Source organism: Stegodyphus dumicola, chromosome 2 (assembly GCF_044657685.1).
Source record: "Stegodyphus dumicola isolate Sdum_Otavi_A_Nest chromosome 2, ASM4465768v1".
NCBI classification, from domain to species: domain Eukaryota; kingdom Metazoa; phylum Arthropoda; class Arachnida; order Araneae; family Eresidae; genus Stegodyphus; species Stegodyphus dumicola.
The window spans coordinates 78,380,110-78,405,568 of NC_140769.1; the positions used below are offsets into that span (position 1 = coordinate 78,380,110).

Sequence of the window (25,459 nt, forward strand, 5' to 3'; positions counted from 1 at the left end):
TGTCCTTTTAAAGTCCCCTGTTTTGGTACGAACCTTTACAACACGGACTTTTCCATCAGAACCGTGGTACAATGATGTTATTCGCCCTAAAAGCCAATTGTTAATTGGCAGAAAATCTTCTTTAATCAAAACCATTTGGCCGATCATCAGATCATTTTTTTCAACCATCCATTTTGATCTAGATTGTAAAGTATTCAAGTAATCAGACTTCCATCTTTTCCAAATAAGTTGTATAGTTTTTGTAGTTTTTTGCCAACGACTTAAGCGGTTTTCCTTTAAATCCGTTAAAAACGGCTCAGAAATTGCTGTTATAGGTCGCCCTATCAAGAAATGACCTGGCGTCAGAACTTCGAAACTTTCTGAATCACTAGAAAGAGGAGTAAGCGGTCGCGAATTTAATATTCCTTCTATCTGAATGACAATCGTTTCGAATTCTTCGTAAGTGAAATGAAAATTGCCAATCGTACGTTTAAGATGGTACTTCACCGATTTTATCCCAGCTTCCCAAAGTCCACCGAAGTGAGGCGATTTGGGTGGAATAAAATTCCAATCTATATTTTCTTGCGAAAAATGATTAGCTAATTCTTTGTCTGGAAAATTAATGAGCTTATAAAATTTTTTCAATTTTAAATTCGCTCCAACAAAGTTAGTAGCATTGTCGGTATAAATTTTGAAACATTTGCCACGTCTACTTGTAAAACGTTTAAGTGTTGCAATTAAAGCATCGGAAGTCAAATCTGTTAATGTCTCAAGATGGATGGCTTTTGTTGCGAAACATATAAAAATACAAATATACAATTTATTCAGAATACCTTTACGTTGATTTTTAAATTTCACTAAATAAGGGCCACATAAATCAATACCTGTAATAGAAAATGGAGCTGAAACATTAACTCTTTCACTAGGCAAATTACCCATAATTTGTGAAGAAAGAGTGGGCTTACATTTAAAGCACGTTACACATTGATGTACTGTTTTACGTGCGAGACTACGGCCACTTAAAGGCCAAAATTTCAAGCGCACTGCATTTAGCAGACCTTGTGGTCCAACATGAAATAATTTCCTGTGTAAACTTTCAAAATAAATTTTACTTAATCTTGAACCCTTAGGTAAAATAGGAGGATGTCTTTGAGAATATGGCACTGAAGCATTCTTCAGCCTTCCTCCTACACGTACTATTCCTTTGTCATCAAAAAACGGAAATAAATTCGAAATATTACTTGGCAGTTTCTTTCCTTTAAGGAGAACTCGTTGTTCATGCTTAATCAACACTTCTTCGGCTTCTCTTACCTCCTCCACTGACAGTGGTCCTGTGTTTTTTACCTTATTCCTGCAATTGAAAATAAACCTGAAAATATAAGACAAAACATGGTTAATTTTATAATAATTGTTTGAAAGTTCTAAGAGGTCGTCCACAATAAAATGTTGAGAGCTGTCATTTAGCAGGGCTGTCTCTTTACAAGTCTCATCTTCAAAAGGAATTTTCCTTTCTCGCCACAAAGTTTCTTTTTCGACTTGTTCGATGGTTTCAATCTCAGGAATAAATGGTTGCAAGTTCTTGAAACTGTCAGGCTGCATCAAGAATTCTGGACCTGTCCACCATCTGGAATCTGTCACCAAGGAATCAGCCTTCATTCCACGTGAGAGAAGATCGGCAGGATTTTCTTTACCTGCACAGTGATGCCAAGAGTTGGGATCTGTCAAGCTGGTGATTTCGTTCACTCGGTTTGCCACAAATTGCTTCCATCGGGTTTTTGCACCCTTTATCCAAAAAAGTGCAATCTTGGAATCTGTCCAATGGTATTCAACAGAAGATCTTTGCAGATTCACGATTCTCTTTACCTTAGAACTAAGACGAGCTGCAACTAGAACACCCAATAGTTCTAATCTTGGTAAGGTTACACCGTTTAATGGAGCCACACGACTTTTTGAAGTTAGGAGTTTCACCGATATTCCACTGAGTGTCTTCACCTTCAAATATATGGCAGCGCCATATGCCTTTTTACTTGCGTCGCAAAAACTGTGTATTTCAACAGTATCTTCCTTTGATGCAGAATCATTAACCAACCTAGGTATTTTCAAATTTTCTAAGTGATGAAGTTCAGCACACCACTTCTTCCATTCCTTTTCAATTTCCTTTGGTAAAGGTTCATCCCACTGAATTTTTTCATTCCAGAGATCTTGGATGAGGCATTTAACTCGAATGGTGAAAGGCGAAATTAATCCTAAAGGATCAAATATCTTCCCTATTGCTTGAAGTAAGAAGCGTTTCGTATTTTTGTCCATAGAAAGAAATTCCAAAAGATTTTTAGTATCCATAGTTAAATAATCTTCGTGCGTCTTCCAAGAAAGTCCCAAGATTTTAGTTTGGTGTGCGCCCAAGCTGAGAGTAGCGTCTGCAGGATAGGTATCGAATTCTTCATTCTTCCATTGCTCCATTAATTCAGCATTATTGCTAATCCACTTCCTGAGGACCATTCCAGCCTCTTCCATAATTTTCTTGGCATTTTTAGATACTTCAAGTGCTTCTTCAAAATCCTCACTTCCAGAAATGAGATCATCTACATAAAAACACTGGTCTAAAATTTCAACTGTTTCGGGAAAATCTTCCTTGTATTTTTTAATATGATGTCTAATAGTAGCTGCTAACAGGAATGGGCTCGAACTGACCCCGAAATTTACTCGATTGAAACGGTAAATCTATAAATTGGGCCTTTTATCAACACTTGGATCATCACTACTCCAAAGAAAACGAACTGCATCCTTATGTTCATCAGAGAGGCATATCTGCAGAAAAGCTTGTTTAACATCTGAACAAAATGCAATTTTGTTCAATCTGAAATTAATTAGTAAATCCAAAAGATTTGGATTTAAGTTAACCCCTGGCCACAAGCAGTCATTTAAAGAAAGTTCATTATTTTGATGACTACCCGCATCAAAGACGATCCTAGTTTTCGACGTTAAACTACTTTCTTTCCGCACAGCCTGATGAGGCAAATAATATATAGGCTTGTTTAAAGCATTTTCTTTTGTATCAGGATTTACGATGCTGGTTATGCCTTCTTTTAAATAATCACAAATAATTTCACGGTATTGTTGATGTAACTCAGGATCATGACTAAATCTTCTCCACAAATTCTGAAAACGCTGCCGCGCCAAGGAATAATTATCAGATAATTCTTCATAATGTTTCCTAAAAGGTAGTTGTACTACATAACGTCCATTTTTAAATTCAACGGTGTCATTAAAAATTTCCATTGCCTGATCCTTTTCATGCAAAACTGGATCATCACGAATACCAAGTCCCTCTAAATCAAAGAAAAGTTTTAAAGTATTATGAAGAGAGTCATTTTGCACAAGAAAACAATGTCCCTGATAAGAAGGTTGTATTTCGTTAAGCTTCCCGCATGCGATCCATCCGAATTCAGACTCTTTAAACAATAAATCATCATTTATTTTATACGTATTATTTTTCAAAACCTTAAAAAATAAATCAGCACTTATAAGGGCATGTACCTCTGAAGCTTCATAAAATGATTTATCAGCTAAATTTAAAAATTGTGGAATTTCTACTTTCGAAATATCTAACGTAGTACACGGAGTTAGTCCTGTTATTTTATTTACAATCAAGAATTCAACTGGTTCATTAAAGGTACATTCTTCATTTGAAATAAATGTATTCACTTTCCATTTAATATTTTGAATTGATCCATTAAGACCTGTAACAGGCATTTTAATTTTCTCCCTTTTTATTCCTAAGCATTCACTTATTTTACCTGTAAGAACACATATATTAGATGCGCTGTCTAAAATCGCACGGATTTTTATTCTTCGATTATTGGCGTCACGGACATAAATCTCAAATGTAGAAAAAAGTACACTTTTTCTTTTTTGTTTATTCTTGTTACTTAAAACACTCAACGCTTTCAATTCTGAGTCACCTTTTCCAGCGACGGCATCGAGCTCCCTTTTGTTTTGTCTAAGTGGCGTCACCGAGCGACAAGGAGTCTTCGAATGACCTTCATTATCCATGCATATTAATTTATTGTGTTTTTCCCCGCAAGCGCATTTAAATTTCGAGAGACACTGACTTTTCTTATGATTTTGCTTTAGACATAATTCGCAGAGTTTATGTGAACGAATTAATTTTAATCTTTCATGAACACTTAACTTTAAGAATGTATCGCAAAGGAAAATAGGATGAAGGCTCCTACACACAACACAGTTTTTATTTTTATTTTCATTTGTCAAAAGAACCTTCGATTTATGGGAAGGAGTGGAATTCTTGTTTATATTAACCCTACTTCCGGGTGTAATATTTCTATTTATAGATAACAAAAGTGATTCACGCTGTTCCAAAAATCTAATAAACTCGTCAAATGTTGGAACTACTTTCGATTTGTGAGATAATTCAAAATTTTTTCTAGATTCTTTATCTAGTTTTTGAAGAAGAATATTTATTAGAAAAACATCACATAACTTGTTCTGTTCATATTTTAATACTTTCAAAGCGCGTAAATTCTTTTGTATACAATCAATCATACTTCTGATATCTTTCGCATTTTCGGATTGAATCTTTTCAAAATTTAAAATATTCTGCACATGAATGTCAACAATCAGACGTTCATTATCATAGCGAGATTCTAAAGCATTGTACAAAGATTCAAAATTATCAAAGTTACTACTTAAATGCTTAGCATCATTAGTAAGACAAGATCTTAGATAATAGAATTTCTGTGAATGACTCAGCTGAACATTATATGTAATTAAATCATCAAATTGAGTTTTAAATGAACTAAATTCTTCATATTTTCCTGAAAATTCAGGCAAAACTAACGCTGGGATTTTAGTTTTGATTTGAAAATTTTCATCTACATTACTTTCAGTAACATTTACTGCTTTTGCAGAATTTAACTTATTGTAAGAATTAATGAGAATTTCAATTCTTACCTCCAATTTTTCCAGACGATCATCACATTGGTTTAAGTCGTCATCAATTTTGGTCAGATCATCATCTTTCATTTCACTTTGTGCGTAGCACGCACTTCGTAGTTCATCAACTTTCTTTTGAAGAACTTGAATGTTCTTTAGTTTAACTTTAAGTTCAACTAAATCCACATCATTATTTGCAGTTTGCACAAAAGTTTCGAATCTAGTTATTTTCCCCTTTAGGGATGCTTTGCTTTTCATTAATATATCCATACCGCTGAAGTAGGCTCCAGGGTCGACGGAGCCAGATGAATAAACTTATTTTTCTTAAAGGTTATTTTTTATCGACGGACCAGCTTCACTGCTTCGTTTTTTATTCTTTTATTTAGAAAAACATCATATACAAATATTTACAGTGAAGCAAAATACAATTTAATTGTGAGCTTCGGTTACAAGTAATTGCTCACGTCAGACCGGTTAGATTTCTTCTTCAAGTCTGTTGCCTCAATCGTAGGAACAACAACCTTTAACTTCTTAAATATTGAACACACCAATTTGAAGTACCCTTTGATTTTCACAAGAATAATAAGTGAATCAAGAGAATTGCTTTTAAAAAGAAAACTTTTTCAAGAACTGCTGTTGAAACATTTGTGGTATAGGTGGAAGCAACAATATGTATTAAATCTTACACCTGCACATTAATTGAAGAATCCCAAATTTCAATCAGAACTGAAAGTAGGATATGTTGTTTTCATTGAAAGAGACTATAAAAGTAAACTGTTATGGGAACTTAGCAGAGTTGAAAAAAACATGCTTGGTCGTGATAGTAAAGTCCGACCATTTGAACTGAAAACTGATAATGGGATTCTGAAATGTTCTATCCAACGCCTGCATGCCATGAACTCTGAATTTTAAATGGATTTTGAACTTGAATGATTTTGTCATGTATATTCTATTTCTTTTTCATTTTCTTACTGAATTAAATTGAATATCATTTGAGTTAAATAAATTTAGTTTAGAAACTATTTAACCATTTGCTTCATTTTTGTTAGTCATAGTTGTAACATTAATTAATTGATAACATGTTATGTATAACCTGTTTTTTGTAACTGAAATTTTTAATTCATTAGAATTTTTTTATGATACAGAAAAATTATTTATGCACATGATTGTATATGATGCAGCTAGATGAACTGTTATCAGAGTTCAAGTGGGAAGTGTGTTAAATATTTGTTGATGTTGCTAAAAGATGGTGTTATAAGTCCATCTGTTTGATTTACTTTCCTCCTCTTCTGAATATGTGACTGTGGAAAATGATAATTCAGTTTTCTTCAATTTAGAATTCTAACTGCAGTACGCAGTATAGTTTGAATGTTATAAAGGCAATTGCGTTCTTGCCGTTTAAGTTTTGTAATTCAATTGTATGTACTGGGTGGTTATAATTAAACTTCCTCTATAAACAACATTCTACAGCGCAAACGGGTGAATGAAATTTTGTAATGTGAATTGGCTATACACGTGACGTGTTCACAGAATTTTGAAAAAAAATATCTTTCCAAAATATCCACCAAAGGGTGCCTTTTCGGGAAAAACATGAAACTTAACACAATAAATGACCAAAACGGAATACAGAAACAATACTAACAATCCAGAACAAGAATTATGAGTAATAAAATGCAAAACCAGGAAAAACTGCCAGTTGTAAAAGAAAAATTTCGAGATTTGCATGCTTGGGTAGAGAGTTTTATGCAAAACAGGTTAGGTTATAAAGCGTTTGCAAACATTGTCATGTTTAAGTCTATGTTTCCGGCTGTACTAATAACGGTCTCTTTAGTTGTGCGTGCATTATTGGTGAAGCCGTTTTACGAAAACAAGAGGAATGCTTCTGCTGCATTTCGGGAATTTCATCATGAAAAGAACCTATGGCATCGACCAATGTGTACTAAAGGTATCCAGTCCATTATTGAGAGATTTGAAGAGACGGGGAAATTAGGAATTCAACTTAGAAAAGCCTGTAAGCGTGTCACACTGGTACTTGTTGATGCCGTCAAGACAGCTGTTGACACACAGTCACAGACATCAGAGTTTGGGGGCAGTAGTTCACATGCAGTTTCTCAACAGACAGGCTATTCTTACAGCACCGTCCGAAAAGGACTTGGAAACATAATTCACTACTTCCCGTACAAGATCTGCCATACCCAGGAGCTACTTGATAGGGACAAGCCACAACATCTCACATTCTGAACAGAATGACTGTTGATCTGTCATGTCCTTAGAATATTCTGTGGAGTGACAAGGCTCATTTCTACCTCAATAGGACAGTCAACACACAGCATTACCACATTTGGGCTAAGGAAAATCTGCAGATCCACATTGAAATTCCCTTACAGTCTCCAAAGGTCACTGTCTGATGTCGATTCATGGCAACATTTATCCTTGGGCCAGTCTTCTTTGAGGAAATCGGTGAACGTGGGCCTGTCACATATCCCATTACAGGCGTCGGTACCATGACATGCTGCAGACGTTTGTTGTGTTGCAACTACAGAAAAGGCAGGTTCGTACATCGACCATTTTCTGCAGGATGGTGCACCTCCGCATATCCATGGGTCCGTAAAGGTGCTATTGCCCTAACACTTCACAGGGGAACATGTTATTGCTCCTTTCCTAATCTATGGCCACCACGTTCGCCGGATCTAACTCCATGTGATTTCTAGTTATGGGGCTATTTAAAAAGTCTGGTGTATCGGGGAGGTGTTGCGACGTTGGATGACTTAAAGAACACCATAACGCTTCATGTGCGAAGCCTCACAACTGATCAGTTACAATCTGCTGTTGAACACACTGTCCATTGACTTGAAATTTTGTAGGTGAATGAGGTTGGTCACGTGAGGCACCTTTCCCTACATGATTAACAACTGCTCCTCTTATGCAATTTCATCCTAGTCTGTTTTTGTTTCTTTCTTACCTGTACGTAATGTGGTTCGATGACAAGGTGATCAGAAACTAGTCAATAAATGTTAACATTGTTTCTGTATTCCGTTTTGGTCGTTTATTGTGTTAAATTTCATGTTTTTCTAAAAAAGGCGCCCTCTGGTGGATATATTGGAACCAAAATTGTTTTTTTCGAAATTCCATGAGCACATCTCGTATAGCCCATATGCAAAACTTCGTTGCATTCTGTTCACCTGTTTGCGCTCTAGAATGCCGTTTATAGAAGAAGTTTAATTATAACCACCCGATATACACGTATATATATTTATTTAAGATTTAATTAAAAGATGAAAAACCCTCCCAGCCACACGTCATTCTGTGCGTCGAGTTTTGTTTCGATTTTTGTAGGAATCTTCATGAAACATTTAGAATGATCTAAAGCTGCACAGGCAACATTATTTAAAATCTCACATTTATTAGCTAAGAAGAAAAAATCGTATACAGATGGGGATTTAATGAAAGATGGTATGCTAAAAGCTTCTGACTTGTTATTGAAGGGTTTAATAATAAATCAGAAATAGTTTTGGTTGTAGATACTTTGAAATTGTCAGCCATAACAGTATTGAAGAGTCAAGCAATTTCAGATAATTTAGAAACACAGTTTATCAAATAATGTGGAAAAAAAAATGCCTCTTCTTTTTGCTCCAGTTGGATTAATTTTCTTTTTACCACAGTTGGATGAATAAGTTGGATTGAATCGTAGCTAGCTCAGTTAGCAGTTTTGCATAAAAATGGCATTTGATGATTTTTTACAAAAAATTAGTTTCTCTAACTCCATAAACTGAAAAACCATGCTCAAGGCCAAGATATTGTTTCTGTATTTAAAAATTTTACTATTAATAAATTACCACCGCAGAAGTTAACTCCCATTACTACAGTTGATGACAGTTGAGAACATTGGATTTATTGCTTTACACAGACAAGGTTCTTAATTTCCTAAATTTGTAACATTGTCTTATACATCAGGAAAAGCATTATGCCAGAAAACTGTTGGTTTTGAATAACTTGTAATAAAAATTAGTAATTCTCTAAATCACGAGAAATGCTGCACAGATTAATTTCAGTTATTTTGGAAGAAGAAAATAAGTAAGATGCCTTAGCAAGGACAAGTACTTAAAAAATGGAACCTTTTACCACAAAAAAAAAGAATTTCATTCAGCAAGGGGTGAATATTATGAGCAAGTAAAAAATAGTGATTGGTTGATAGATTTGGGATTTTTAACTGTTATTTCAGCTAGATTAAATGAACTAAATAAAAAGTTGCAAAGAAAAAATTAGTGTATTGCTGACATGATGAGAGCAGTATATGCTTTTGAAACTAAATTAGCATTACTGAATTCGCATTTAATAAAAAATTCACTAACACATTTTCTAGATGCGAAACATATTACAGTCAAAAGTCTTTAATCCGGACTCGTCGGGACTTCGGCGATTCCGGATTATAGATCATCAGTTTAAATCTGGTAAGATGGCATGCAGAAATTATAAAATTAAAAATATGAAACCGTAATTTATAAAATAATGAGCAATTATGATCTAAAGGGTATCAAAATTTACAAAAAAAGAAGCTTAATATTTATTTGTTTACTTTATTAAACATTTCTTTTAACGCGCGCATGCGTAAAGCATACCTTACGCATAGCCGAAATTAGAAAATTGCAACCAGAAAACTATTTGATTTGTATTCGTGATATTTATAATGACGAGGAATTTGATTTAAATCATATCAAAGACGGAGTACATCGAGATTAAATACTACATATAGTCGAGATTAAATACTACATTTAGTAAGGAATTATAAGCCGAATAAAATAAAAACATCTGCCCTGAAGATAACGATAGTGCTGACAGATCAACTTCCAGTTCATTGCCGCCGGGACGTCTCCCCCCCCCCGCGCAGAGCAGCGTGAAATTGATAAACAGATTTTGGAACGGTTAGATAAACAAAGGATATGGCTTTATCTATTTTTTGTAGCAGTTCGTTTTTTGTTTGATGGACATCGAAACATACTTTCGTTTTCTAGATCCTTTGGGAGCTCCAGCATCGGAAATTCTATTTGACATAATCGAAAGTTTAAGCGTACTTTTATAAAATTGCTCTTACAGTCTGCAAAAAATAATAAGCCGGATCCAATTCGAAGATTAAGAAACAACGCAATCATCAACATTAACTGAAATAGATAATTAGATAATTTTAGCTTATACCGTCCGTTGCACATTAAACGCGCACGCGAAAACGTATTCTGCGCTTGCGCAAACGCATATGCGCAGTCGTAAATGTCTTGCGCGCACGCGTAAAACGCCTATGCGCATACATCCACGCGGCGCATGCGCAGAAAGATTTTAGCTTTGAGGTCCGGATTATAGATCATTCCGGATTATGGGTGTCCGAATTAACGACTTTTGACTGTATTAATATTAAGCCTGGTTAATAAGACATTTATTGCTAAATCATATATAAAAATTATGGAGAATCTTTTGAAAAAATTTTCTTCCCGGTTTGTAGATTTTACAAAATTAAAATCTGTTGTAATATTTTTAGTAATCTGTGTAACATGCATCTGCTGTAACTTTCATATATTTTGAGTGCAGTAATACAGATTAAATAGAATTAGAAATAATAAATCTGCAAAAATTTTTTAAAAGCACATCATAATGATGATCTGAACATGCCTTGTAATTAAGATAATAGTAAAGATAAATATCCTACTTTAAGAAAATGTGCACTCGTAATTTGTTCATATTTTGCATCTACATATAATTGTGAATCTCTCTTTTCAAATGTGTTGTATCTAAAAACAAAATATCAGTTAAAGTTCACAGATTCTAATATAGACAACTGTTTAAAAACCTGCAATTCTAATTATACTTCTAATTATAATAAACTGACAGAAGATTTGCAGTGTCAGATGTCATATTGATTCAGTTCTTTGTAGTTGCCATGTTTGTATTTGTCATTGTTTGTTTTGCATTCATAATTTCAATATATTTAATTATATTTCTTGAAATAAAACCTTTAATATTTTGAGTTCTTTTTTCATGTGCTACCTGTAACTTTTGGACTTTTGTGAACTTATTTACAAAACAGTTGCTGACTCCTTGTCTAGCAGGTTTGCTTTAAATTGAGAATTAGTTTAACATGCTTGTTGAGTTTACAACTCGCAGTATTCATTCTTAACAAAGGTATATTTGTAAAACAAAGGTATATCTGCTAGCTTTGCTTGAATTATTTTTAACTATATTTTGTTATCTGTTAAAACTGTTACCGCTTAAATCTGCAATAAAGACCAAAATCTGTTGAAGATATCCTTCTTATTTATGTTAGTTAAATATAAATTTATGCTCAAGCTTTACATATTTGATTTCAATATTGAATTTTATTTTTCATTAAAAATAGTAAAATATTGTATCTCTTGCTGATGTCTAAAATTATAATTTTAGTCTTTATAAAATGGCAGATAATACACATGCTGTTTCATGTGTGATAAGAATTAACTTGTCTTTTTCTAAAAAGCACATTTTGTGTTGTGTTTAGATGTTACAATTAGGAGTTATATACTCAAAAAGCAGAAATTTTCATCTAGATTCTAAGACAGAAGCAGAGTGAAAAAGAAATATGTCTGAAGCAAGAAATTTTGATTATGTATGGTAGGGTTTCTTAAACTTTTTTTTATTTGCTACCCTTTTTTATCACTGAGATTTTTTTGCGACCCCATAATATTTACGAAAATTTTGTGGGACCCCATAAGTATTGCGCAAATCCAACACGTGCATGAGTGAAACTGTCAATTTTTTCACTTGTACTGTAATATACTATCGTAGTTTTAGGTCATTAACTTCGATTTCTAATTTTAAGACATAGAACGATGTGAAAATTTTAAATAAGTAACAGACAAAATGACAGCATCACGTGCAAAGCAAGTAAAATTAACATTATATTGTAAAAAGAATGCATTGAAACATTTTCGTTTTTTCTCTGTCTGTATTGTCTTATCTTTATCTATTTTCAAATACATTGTGTAAAAAAGTTTGGTAATTGTAAAATTATTGTATTAAGTTAAAGAAATATCAAAACTGCCAACATTTTTGCCAACCCATAGCTTAAGAAACCCTTCTGTATGGTATTCATGCATAATCTCAAGCTATGAAGGATTGGTTTGGTTTATGTGAGTATGACATAAGCCTAAGGGTAGGGATGCCTCTATGGGGAACTTTCTAAGGGAAACTAGCTTGTATACATGTTACACATGGGAAAAACCATGAAAACGCCCATGTGGCCAGTCCGTTCGTGGGATTCAAACTTTGGACCGAGCTACTAGTGTACAGCAACTTTACCGCTCAGCTGCTTGTAGGCTCTTAGGGTGTAAAGAAATTAAATTGTCAGTTATTAGGTAAAAGCCAAGCAGAAGAGTTTTGTTGACTGTATGTGTATCGTACTACCAGACTTTCCTAGTATCTTTATCTATCCAGACCAGTTTTGATGAGGTTGGGAGACTGATTGATTGTACGAGTATAATAGACAGGGTTCGTAGCGGTCCTTACAAGTCCTTATATTTGAAAATAAAATATAAAGGCTCTTATAGGTGCTTACTTTTTCTTTAAAGCCCTTATCTTTTTTTTATTTTTTTTATGAACGTGCATTTTTTTCCCGTACCAAAGCCGAAACTAAATAAACAACTTTTCTTCCTTATATGCAACGTCAAATGGTGAATCATACTCCCGGAAATTGCTTTTCCCCCCTTTCTCTGCATTACCGTAAACCTATGGTGCGCGCGAGAGCACAGACAGGTGCACGTCGTTCTATTGGTCAAAGAATTGCGAAAATGGTAGAAAATTCTTTTACATTCGGTATTCTTTTCCTCCCACCCAAATACAACACACGTTTGAATTTCTATCAAGATTTTAATAATTTGCATTTTCGTTCCGTGTGGTCAGTTCATATTCGTGTTTATTATGATCGTTATGCTTATATTATGAGTATATGCATGAATATTTATAATAATATAGTTGCAGTAACTGCTGAAGTATAGATAAACTTCCAAAAATGGGTGTGTTTTTACACAGATTAGCTTTCTAGGGAATAATATTCAGAATGGCTTAAATAAAAGGAAAGTAATCGAATAGTCAAAATAATTTCTCTCTCTCTTCCCCCCCCCACACTGTCCAATCTGGATTGAATAGGACTAAAAGTTTTTGCGGTCTAACCAACCTAAGCGAAGTGTTGAAACTAAATAACGTTTGCATAATCCGAGTTCAGAAAACAAAACATTTATTTTACATATTTTAAAGAAATAACGTTCTGAAACAACATGTTTCATCTACACAATCAATCGACGCTCTCTCCAGAGCATTACGCCATCAAACTTGGCACACATCCAAAAGTTCAAATTGAAGAATTACAGAAGCGTTGTTGCCACACAAGAAAAGACATATAGTTACAACTTCACACAATAATTAAACAAAAACACACTTTTGAAAAATAGACAATAATAATAAAAAATAGTAATAATAAAATTCTTAACAATATTTTCTCGATTATGCAACATCCTCCCCCCTTTTTGAGTCAGTGGCAAACGACTCAAAAACATATGTTATCCTATTAAAAAGGTCTAGTACATTAGGCTTCTTAACAAGCCGACGTAAATTTCTGTTTTATATGCTGTACGTCAGTCTGATCGTTTTTCTTATCGTCGTTAACGTTAGGCTCTTCAACTAAATAATTTTCATCTAGTTGTATCTCTAGTGGATAAATACGCTGAACGGGCCTTATGAAAATCCCATTCTGAGTTTTTAGTTTAACTGTTCGAATTTTGCCATCCCGACCAGGAATTTTCTCTATAATTTTACCCAAAGGCCAATACAAGCGTTTTTTGAAATCATCGCCTATTAAGACTATCTCCCCAATTTTAGGCAACCGGGTTACTTTATTTGTGGTTGTTTCATTATTAATTGCCCCAAATATTCTTTTCGGAAACGGTTCCTTAAATCTTTAAGAAGTTTTGTGCGGTATTTAATTCTTCTAAAAAAATGCTGAGAGTCAATTTTATCTATATCTGCTACATTCGAAGTACAATTTTCAATTAAAAACATTGACGGAGTTAAAGGGATAGCATCTTCAGAGTTCTCCGAAATATATGTTAAAGGTCGAGAATTAATTACCGACTCACAATCGCAAATTAAGGTTTCCAGTTCTTCATAAGATAAAACCGATTTTCCCAAAGAACGTCTTAAAAGTTCTTTAACCATGCGAACTAGCCGTTCCCACCAACCTCCCCACCAGGAGGCTGTTGGTGGATTGAATTTCCATACTATTCTCTTTATTTTTGCCTCATTCTCTATTATGTCCCAGTTAAGTTTAGACATTTCGTTATACGTTCCTCGGAAGTTAGTCCCATTGTCAGAATAAATGGTTCGTGGTCTGCCACGTCTGGCTATGAAACGTCTTAAAGCCAAAAGAAAAGATTCTGTTGATAACGAAGTCACCAGTTCTAGATGGATTGCCCTGTACACAGCGCATGTGAAGAGTGCCATCCAAACCTTCTTACCGTTTTTCAAAAACAATGGGCCAGCTAAATCTACTCCTAAAATTTCAAAAGCCCTATAATCTCCTACGCGATCTTCAGGAAGAGGAGTCACTTCGCAAGACATCGGTTTCGCTTTATATCGTTGACATATTACACACCCTTTTAACACATTACGCACAGTTTTACGTTGTTTTAGTATCCAGAATCTTTCTCTTAAAATAGATTGAAGCATTTGAGTTCCAGCATGATAATGTTTCTTATGAACTGACTCAATTAACAATGTAGTAAAGATACATTTACTCGGTAACAAAATTGGTGTTAAAAATTCAGAATTGTCTTTGCGTTCCAATATTCTAGTTTTAACTCTTATAATTTTTTCATTATCAATGAATACATCAAGTGGATTAAGAGCTCTAATGTCAGGGAAATTTGAGCTCTGAACCAACCGAATCAAAACCTTTTCGGAATTTATGATTTCAGCAACAGTTAGTTTAGATTCTTTACACAAATTTGACTTCTTCCTACAGTTAGAAATAAAACGTAACACCCAACCGCTTACACGAATCATTTTATCATAATCAGAAACTCTTTCTGCATACCAAGGAGTGGTATCCTCTGAAAAGTTAACATTAATAAGTTTTACCTTCCTCCTTTCCAAGTCAGCTTCGCTCGGCTGACAAACAATATTGGTAGGCCAAAATTCAGGGCTTTCTCTCAGCCAGAGAGGTCCCTTAAACCACTCCGAGTTAATCATTTGTTTAGCAGAGCAACCTCGAGATAACACATCTGCTGGGTTCATATTACCAGGCACATGCCTCCATGATTCAGGTTTTGTCAACTTAGTAATTTCTTTAACACGATTGCTTACAAAGTTTGACCAATTACCAGGATTTCTGATCCACCATAATGCGACTGTGGAATCACACCACAAAGTTACATTTATATCAAAATCATTAAGCGGTTTACAAACAGAATATAATAATCGGGATCCAGTGCAACAGGACGTTAATTCCAATCTAGGAATCGTCAAATTCTTAATAGGAGCTACTCTAGATTTTGCTCTTAAGAGAGTAAGTTTTACACTGCATGTATCAACACTTCTCGCGAAAATACATCCTGCATAAGCATATTTGCAGGCATCGACAAATACATGCAATTCCACTGTTGCAAAGGTTCCAATGAATCGGGGTATTGCCACATTTTTCAACAAAAGTATATCAGATAACCACACAAAAAATTTACTTACAAAATCATGAGGCAATACCTCGTCCCAAGAAAATTTCAACTTCCATGTTTCTTATAACAAAAGTTTTGGAAGCGAAGTTATTGGTGCAAGTATTCCAATTGGATCAAAAATTGATTGTACAATAGACAGAATCAGTCTCTTAGTTACCTTAGTATCACAAGTTATCATATTTACATTTATATTACACCTTAAAGTATCATTGTCTAAATTCCACAATATTCCTAAAAGAGGTGTGTCCCCAGAATGTTTTGTAGTATATTTGGAAGCAACATTGCTCTCCCATCCCCTTAAATTAAATCTGCCTCTCGACATAAGACTTTTGGCCTTTTGAATTAAATCCTCTTGTCCCTCAATATTGTAAACACCCGTAATACAATTATCTACATAGAACGAATTTTTTAATTTGTCAGCCACATCTAAAAAGTCAGATGAACAATTATCCAAGAGATATTTAATAGACGCACCTAGAAGATAAGGGCTGCAGGAAACCCCAAAAACTACTCTGCAGTGCCTATACACTATTTCTCCCTCATCACTTGGATAGAAAAATCGCAAGTAATCTCTATCCTTCGGAGAAATTCCTAACTGCAAGAATGCTTTCTCTATGTCTGCACTCAGACCAATAGGAAAAAATCTCATTCTGTCTAAAATATTAGGGACTAATTCTATTAAATTAGGTCCTTTCAATAAACACTGATTCAAAGATGGTTTTCCCTTTTCACAAGATGAAGCATCAAAAACGGGTCTTACCTTAGTGCTTTCACTATTCATCTTAATAACCGGTCTGTGTGGTAAAAAGTGGCATTTATTGTTTAATTCCTTTTCCGGAACCTTTTCTATAATATTTAAATTTTCCCACTCTCTAAACACTTCTTGATATTCCTTCAAAGAATTATTTTCTTTTGCCCTCTTTATCATTTTTTGATGACGTGTCAAAGCAATGCTTTTATTATCTGATAAATTGGTAGATTCGCATTTCCAGGGTAATTCTAATTCATATCTACCATCGGGCCGAATAGATAATTTATTCTGAAAATCAATCTCGTAGTCGCAATGAAGATTTTTCATTTTACTATTTTCCGTCGGGTCGGAAATACCCAAAACTTCAAGCTCCCATAAAGATTTCAAAGAAGCATTATTTACATGTAAGGAAAGACTTATCAGGGCATTATCCCTGACAGTATCATTTTCTTTACCCATAACCGTCCAACCCAGTTTTGTTTTGACTGCAGTTAAACCAGAGGGTAATTCTAGGTATTCGTCAGTTAACAGTTTACCAATGACATCTGCACCTATCAATAAATCAATTTCACTTTCCTCGCAAAATGTGTCACTGACCTCAATTTTCCTGCTTTTCAATTCCTCTATAATCTGAGCATTCTTGATTGTTGGAACAAATCCACATATCTTTTTTTCAGAAAAAGCTTCAAAACAACACCTAAAAGTGTTATCTAAACTGCTTATGTCAATAGCAAAAACAGAATGGGTTACAGGCGCAGTTTCCCTCCCCCCAAACAAACCATGAATTACTTTCTCCTGTCGAATAGGATCAGCCTTCATTCGCTTCATAATTTTCTCCCCAACGTATGATCGTTGGGATCCCGAATCCAAGAGAATCCTAATTTTTCTCTCTCGATCTTTAACTTTAATTAGAACACATAAAGTTTGCAAATAAACTTTCTCGCTCTTACTATTATTAGAAAGGGAAACATCCAACTTAGAGTCATTTTGTTTTACAGAACTAACATTCTGAGGACACATAAATTTTATATGATCACAACTGCAAATGGGGCATTTAATATTGGCTTTACATTGGTTTTTTAAATGGCCAATTCTTAAACATGAAAAACAAACACCCTTCTTTTGTACAAGTTGCCTCTTTTCATTTAAGCTCATATTTTCAGCTTTAAAACACTTAGCACTCATATGAGGCTTACCACAAAATATACAAACATTTTGCTTACCTTTACTGGTTTCATTTGTACTTACCAGCGCGGCAGCTGTTGCTAAATCTGAATTACCTGAAATAACACTTTTATTAAGACGCTTAACAGAATGAGTAAATCCTGATTGTGCTAATCTAATCATTTCTTCCGATTCTACTTCATGCCTTAAAAAATACATTAGTTTTTCAAGCATTCTTTCAGAACTCTTTTCCTGTCCCTGTTCAGAAGTTCGACTCCGCTCCCAGGCACGTAGAATATTCTCAGGTAGGCACGACTCCACTAAAGGTCCCAAGAAATCAGCAAACTTTTCCTTGGTGCGTCCTAAGCTTTCCAGCGCTCGTAATTTACTTTCTATACTATCATAAAGTACTCCTAAGTCCGACGCCGTTCTGCCTGTTGTAGCATTCTTTGTAACAAGCCCAAGCAAATCTCTTACATAGATCTGCACCAGAAGGTCTTCTCTACCAAATCTTTCTTTCAGCTGCTCGATAGCTTTAGGATAATTCGCGGCGGTAACAGGAAAACTGTTCAAAAGTTGAGCTGCCTTTGAGCCAGGTACTGCACTTTGCACTAAGTACAAAAATTTATCTTCCGGCACAATATCCGCATCTTCATGAATTTTGGAGAATTGGCTCCAAAAGCCTAAAAATTCTCTTGCATCTCCAGAAAATTTTTTCAGCTCAAGCTTAGGAAGTTTGAACTTCCTGTTTTTATTTTCTTTAGGATCCGAAATCGAAACTGAAGCAATATCTGTAGTAACATTCGTCGAATTCAATTGTCCAATTTTATTCTGAAGTTTCACCTTTAAAGCTATAAAGGAATCTCTGTATCCTTCAGCCGTATTAAATTCATTCTCGAAATCCGCTTCCTTGGTTTGTTCTAAAACACTGCTTTGAGTACTGTCCAAGCGTTCAAATTTGTCAATTAGTTGCCCCAACAACACTTGCAATCTCTCAGGATCCGTACAAGTAGGCAATTCTTCTTCCACAATCTTCGTAGTTAACGTAAACGAAGTACGTTCACTTTTACGTTTTGCTTTTAACAACTCCATTTTAACAAAACGCCTAAATCAAAATTACTCGAAATCACACAAACGTCCTGTCAAACGGACGCCAAACTTTTATGTTGAAACTAAATAACGTTTGCATAATCCGAGTTCAGAAAACAAAACATTTATTTTACATATTTTAAAGAAATAACGTTCTGAAACAACATGTTTCATCTACACAATCAATCGACGCTCTCTCCAGAGCATTACGCCATCAAACTTGGCACACATCCAAAAGTTCAAATTGAAGAATTACAGAAGCGTTGTTGCCACACAAGAAAAGACATATAGTTACAACTTCATACAATAATAAAACAAAAACACACTTTTGAAAAATAGACAATAATAATAAAAAATAGTAATAATAAAATTCTTAACAATATTTTCTCGATTATGCAACACGAAGATTGATTCTATTCCGGAAATTTAACGCAGTCTGTTGAAACGTAGAAACACCCCAAATTAGTAAGTCTCTTTCTTTTCCTTTATTTAGTTCTTTATTCTCCGAATACCGGCAGCTGTTGATTCCGATTGCGTAATATCACATGTGGAAAAATTACGCCGCACATATTGCGAAATGACGTTTGCGGTATTTTGCAGAGATCATTAATTTTGATGTTCAGTCTGAGATTTGTTTATGAACACTTAAAAGAGTTTTTCTGTGCTTTCTAAGCAGAATATTTCTCAGTTTCGTTGGTTTGTTTTTATATGATGCACATATCGAAATGTCAAAATCATTTATTTAGCGGAGAAATCTAAAGAACGACTACTATCTCCCCCACTCCTCTTTTTCCAGTTACTATCCGGAATATTTGGCATTTCCGAGTATGCGGGTTAGTTAAGCTTTTACTGTTAAAGGAGGCTGCATGATCCCGTCTTCTAATTTCAGAAATGTGCCTCTTTTTTACTTAAATTACTTTGCTTGGAATATATGTTAAGGGAAAACTGTTATGCAATGAAAATTTAGAAATTGTTCAGAATTTTGATTTAAGTTTATTTATTTAAATATTAATATGAGTGGAAAAATAAATTGTATTTTTTATTAGGTGCCAAACGAATACAATTAATATGGCTTATTATTATTTATTTTCTATATTTTGAACTGAAATTTCATCATTAAATCTTGTAATATAGTTTAGTTCTGCATAGTTTTTTTCTTCTCATTGTAAACTAATTCTGTAAATTGAACTGTCATTTAAAATTTAAAAAAAAAAAAAAAAATTAATTGTTTTCCATGGTTGAAGTAATGCTCATTTTCTTAATAAATATTGCATTGCTTATATTTTAAATTACAAGTCTTAATTTTTCTTTTAAGGTTATGCAGTTGTGTATAATTTAATTAGACAGGTGCTTATTTTTTCCTTAAAATGTGCTTGAAAAGTTCTTGTAGGTGCTTATTTTTTTTAACTAAAATGTGGCTATGAACCCTGATAGAGGCTGTATTGTATATAATGTTCAATTTATTTTAGGCCATATTTGAATCTTATATAAATATCTACATTTTTAACTATTTATTAAATTTGGCATGTCTAGCTGTTCAATACATAATATTTAAAATGCAGAAATACAGTTACTGCAAATAAAAGTGAAAAATATATTAAATCACAACAGGAGTTTTCTTTTTTAGGTAATCAAAACCAGGACTTCAAGGTTAGATGAGATGACTAAATATATAAGGTAATAATTTTATAAAGCTGCTAATTATTTTTGAAATGCTGTTGTATTCAGTTTTTTAATCATAAAATGTATTTCTCAGAATGAATAAAAAATTTCATTGAGGTATGAAAATAAAATGTAAAATAAATAGATATAATTTAAAATTAGGCAAAAGAGCAGCTTTATTTTGGTGTAGGTTTTGAATAAAGCTATGAACTAAAACCTTTGAATAAAAATTCAAAATCTACACCAAAATATGATTGCAGTTTTGTCTAATTTTAAATTTTACATTGGCATGATTCTTTTCTAATTTGAATTACATATCAATTTGCTAATACTTTTCTAATATGCTAGGATTGCAAGTGTATCAAACTTGCTCTACACTCAAGCAATAATCATATGTATTACAGTTTACCTGGGTATCTGGACTGCAGATATTTTTAAATGTATTTTAGTGTGACCGTAACTGATAAAAAGTTACAAAATACTGCAAGAATAAAATAACCTGCCTGGTTAGCACATATCTTTGTAGTGTATGATTAGAGTTTTACAATCATAATGCACACTCATGTTTTTTATATATATTGAGATTAGAAAAAGTATAATTATTATTCTGTACTTCAGGGTTGATTTTTGGTAAATTTTACATAACAGTAAATTGTGTTCAGTAGTAAATTTCAAATAGGCAACTTTACTTGAGTGTATCTGTATTGCTAAGCAAAGCATAATTTTGAGTAATAACATCAGACTGCAAATTATCTCCATAATTCTTAAAGAACAAGGTAGGTGTTTGCAATACATACTCATAGTACACAAATAATTTCTTATTTTTAAGTAATTCATATATGAATTATTTTTATAATAAATTTTCCAGATCAAATCATATGCACCAGAACTTTCTTATGAACCTAGTATGGCTGCCCACATTTGATTTTACGTCACATCTCTTGGTCTTCTTCTAGTAGGTCTCCAAATCTCCCTCTTTTTAATTCTTTTCTTTTAAAAAGTGTTTTTTTAGCAATAAATTAAATTTACTGAATTAAGGAAACTTTATTTGTGGAAATATACCCCTATCACTTATAGTGATTTTCAACATTATTTTTTTTAGTGAAATTTTATTTGATCTGAATTGTTTTAATCTACAGTAGAGATCTGTAGAATTTTATATGAAGATTCAACCATGTTTAATCAGTTAATATGTGCATTTAATTTTGTTTTACATCAGTATATGGTACGTTGCTAATTTTATCCGCACAAAAGTAGGTATATTAATAGTTAATATTTTATTTTCATTTTCATTGTGTTTAAAAGTACATTGAGATAGATTAAAGCTTTCCTTTCCTTCTCAGGATTATCTTGGGACAAAAGTGTAAGAAAGTTACAAAAATAAAATTAAATATCAATATATTTATAAATATCAATATATTTGATCAAGAACCAATAGTTCTCGATCATAAGTTGACCATTTCCTTTGACTTTTGCTGAGTTTAACAGATAGAAATGCAATGGGTTCCCAAACTGAATTATGTAATTTCATTAATGAGCTACCAACCGCAACGTCTAATGGATCAGTACAAAGTTTCATGTTTGCACCAGGAAGGGTGTCTGAGAAGAATTGCCTCAGCAATTGCTATTTTTGTGCTGGCGAATGCTTTATCTGCTTTCTCGTCCCATTCGAGAGGGTATTCTTTTGTTTTTCTTGGTTGTCAAGTTTTCCTTTTATTAATGCGGCCTTCCAATAACGTATTCAAGGGAGCTAACAACATGTGAAGCGCTTGGGACAAAACATCTGTAAAAGTTAAATATGTCGAGAAATTTCCTTAACTGAGTTAAGGTGTTTGGTTTGGGAAATTTTTTAATGGCTTCTACCCTATCAGGTAAAGGTTTTAAACCCTGTTCCAATATGTGAAAACCCAAAACTCCAAAGATGTTAAACCAAAATTGCATTTAGATACATTAATTCTTAACCCATAATTACTTAATCTTTCAAAAAGAGCTTTCAAGTGTATCAAATGCTCAGTTTCATCCTTTGACGCAGTCAATGTATCGTTGACAAAAGCAAATACTCCTTCCTGACAGCTCACCGGTTACTTCATCAATAAAGCATTGAAAGGTTGCAGCTGCGCTGCATAGTCCAAACTGCGTTCTTGTGCTCTCAAAAAGTCCGAAAAGAGTAGCAATAGCCATTTTATGAATATTAGAGGGATTAATTGGAATTTGATGATAGGCTTTAACCCATTAACCACCAAAACTACAAGGAATGTTTCTTTTCTCATGAAAATAATAACAAATATTAAATTAAGCATTTATAACATAAATTTACATTGAAAATTTTTAAAAATGCTCTTACCTGTCGAAAAAGCGAGTGTTGCGTTCGCTCAACGTCAGCGGAATAAGACTATGGATGTTTAAGTGAGTAGGATTGTACTCGTGTGATGTTTCTTTTGAGTGGAGCGCAGGATTACTTTTTAGCTGTATAACGTTTTATAAATCTACAAATCACTTTACTTGTAATTAATTTAATATTAAAATATACATTGTATTTCTTTTACAAATGCAGATTATTTCATTTGAAAGATTCAAGCATGAAAAGCTTGATTACAATCATGATGTAAAGCTACATTACATACTTTGCATTTATAATGTCTGGCTATGGTACTCTTTACAACAAAGTTTTGTTATCAACGGACTTTACGATAAAATGTCTACCATCTCCATGAAATGGTTTTTGAATGCTGAATTTACTAGTCTTCCTGTTGCTGATCTATTTCTGGCTAATTCTACACTCTCAATAGGAGTTTGCAAAAGGAATAATGCATTCTCGCGTCTGGAATCTAAAAGAGACTTTATATTTCCAGTAGTAAAAAGTGGTGATATTTAGTAAGTTTAGATACGGTCTCACCTCATATAATTTATCAGTATTGTCAAGTGCAAATTCTGCTTCATATTTCTGTACTGCAAACGTGATATCAATTCTCGTACAACAGGAACAGAAATGTCCTTATCAAAAGACCAATACATTTTTTCTTGAGGTAAAGAATGCTATCCTGTAAGCAATAATATTCCGATAAATCTTCTCGTATAGGCTTCAGATGCAATAAGTTCTGGGCATTTTCTTTTTTCTTTTTTTCCTGAGCGTATATATTTGTCTGTTCAACGAGAAGAGAGTTAAATGTTTAAACAAAAAAAAAAAAAAAATTGAAAATCTATGTACTATATTTACCTTGTATTTTGTCTTTTATAATTTCTCTTCTATCTCTTTCTTCATGTTCATCCTGAGACATAACTAACAGTTCCTTTTTTATACACTTCAAGATTTCAGAGCCCACCAGCAGCCGAGCGGTAAAGTCACTGAACACTGGTAGTTCGGTTCGAGGTTCGAATCCCACGAACTGGCTGGCTGCATGGGCGTTTTTGTGGTTTTCCCCATGTGTAACGTGTATATGAGCCAGTTAAAAGAAAAGTCCTCCATGAAGGCATCCCTCCCCTTAGGCAGATAGCCCTAGTGTGCTTTGCTGTAATCTCAATATACCATACCATCAAGATTTCAGTCTTCTGCTTTTTAAAACTTTTTAGTATGACTATAATTGCTTTTAGAAGGCTGAAACTTACTTCTTATGTGAATTTCAACTTCCCCAGCAGTATCATTTGGTAAAATATCATAATCATTATTTAAAATATTGCCATTCCTTTCTTCTTCGTCACTAGTTTCTGCAATTTCTGGGGAAACAACAACAATATCAGTTTCATTCTGGTCAATTAACATTATCATCATCTGTTTCTTCATCAAAAAAAGCTTTGAAGGGCTTCTTCTAATGTATGATACCTCATTCTAGGCATTTTTAAACAACCAGAACATGAACCAAAACATCGAAAGGAATAGATGAAAAAAGAGATTAACTACCCGTTTCCTGCTGACGTTACGTCAGCGCAACACCTGTTTTTCCTCCCTTCCGAACACAAATATAAACATCTGACTGATGTTATGCTCTGATAAACGGTGACCTTGAGTAAAAATAGATCACTCATAAAGACTACGATTCTGATTCTTTCGTTAAATATTTTCAACAAAAATACCCGGTCAAAAATTTTGTTTAAAGTATGAGGTCAATTATTATAAACAAAATGATTGTTGAAGGCAAATATTTTTTACAGAAATAATCTTCATAATATTCCCTACACAAAATCATCTGCTGTTATAAAATATCTTAGGTAGTTATATTTATATAAGCATTTATTTTAACCATTGCGTTAACCCAACACCAGCGGCTAATGGGTTAACCAAGTACAATCGAGAAAATACCTTTGCTCCATGCAACTCTGCTGCAAAATCACAAATGTTGGGAATAGGATACTTATCCTTCACTGTCTGAGCGTTTATTTCTCCAAAAATCTCCTACAGGTCTTCATTTGTCTTCATTTGTGCCTTTCTTTGACACCATGTGAAGAGGAGAGAAGTGATTACTTTTGGAGAGTCGCATGTGACCTAAATTGATCATGTTTTTAACTTCATGCTTAGCAATTTTTAATCTATATGGAGCTAGTCTCCTGGGCTTACATGAAACCAGGAGGACCAATAGTTTCAATGCATAGTCATGCTTAAGAGTCTCATTAAGATCAGGAAGCTTCAAAAGTGAAGGATAGTTAGACAGTAATTTATTATAAGCACAATTTGTAATAATTGTTTTAACAGAATACAAATGTGTGTTAATTACACTGCAATTAATTTTTAAATGAATTTTTAAATCAACAATCATTTTGTTCCTTAAATCAGATAATAAATCAAAATAATGCAAAAAATCAAATACAGTAATATTTGTTGACACTCTACACACATAAAAAGTAAAATTAAAACTACGACGAAATCCAAGGTCAATACTTACAGATTTTTGTCCGTAAAACCCGAATAGGAGTACCGTTAGTTGCAGAAAACATCCTAATAGGTGTCTCAAATAACATCTAATAGGCGCTTCATATTTGATTGCTGAAAGGAGACTGACATCTGAGCCAGTGTTGCACAGAAATATTTTATTTGATTTTCTGTCTCTAATAAAAAGGCGACAAGACTCAGAGTGTAAAGTGCAAGTTGCCATTACACTTTCTCTGGTTCATTTCCCTG

At 33.6% G+C, this 25,459-nt stretch overlaps 1 protein-coding gene across 3 annotated transcripts in view; it reads left to right on the plus strand.

The window, feature by feature from the left end:
* LOC118200823 (protein CutA homolog) overlaps positions 1-25,459 on the plus strand; it is an 87,250-nt gene that overhangs the window by 56,624 nt on the left and 5,167 nt on the right. For 2 of the 3 annotated variants that reach the window (XM_035372794.2, XM_035372792.2), the window contains one exon: positions 20,312-20,361. In XM_035372794.2, the coding sequence (XP_035228685.1) occupies positions 20,312-20,361 (50 nt within the window). Of the gene's footprint in view, positions 1-11,455; positions 11,569-20,311; positions 20,362-25,459 lie in introns of those variants that run through there. The other variant, XM_085810788.1, reaches the window with a different exon arrangement.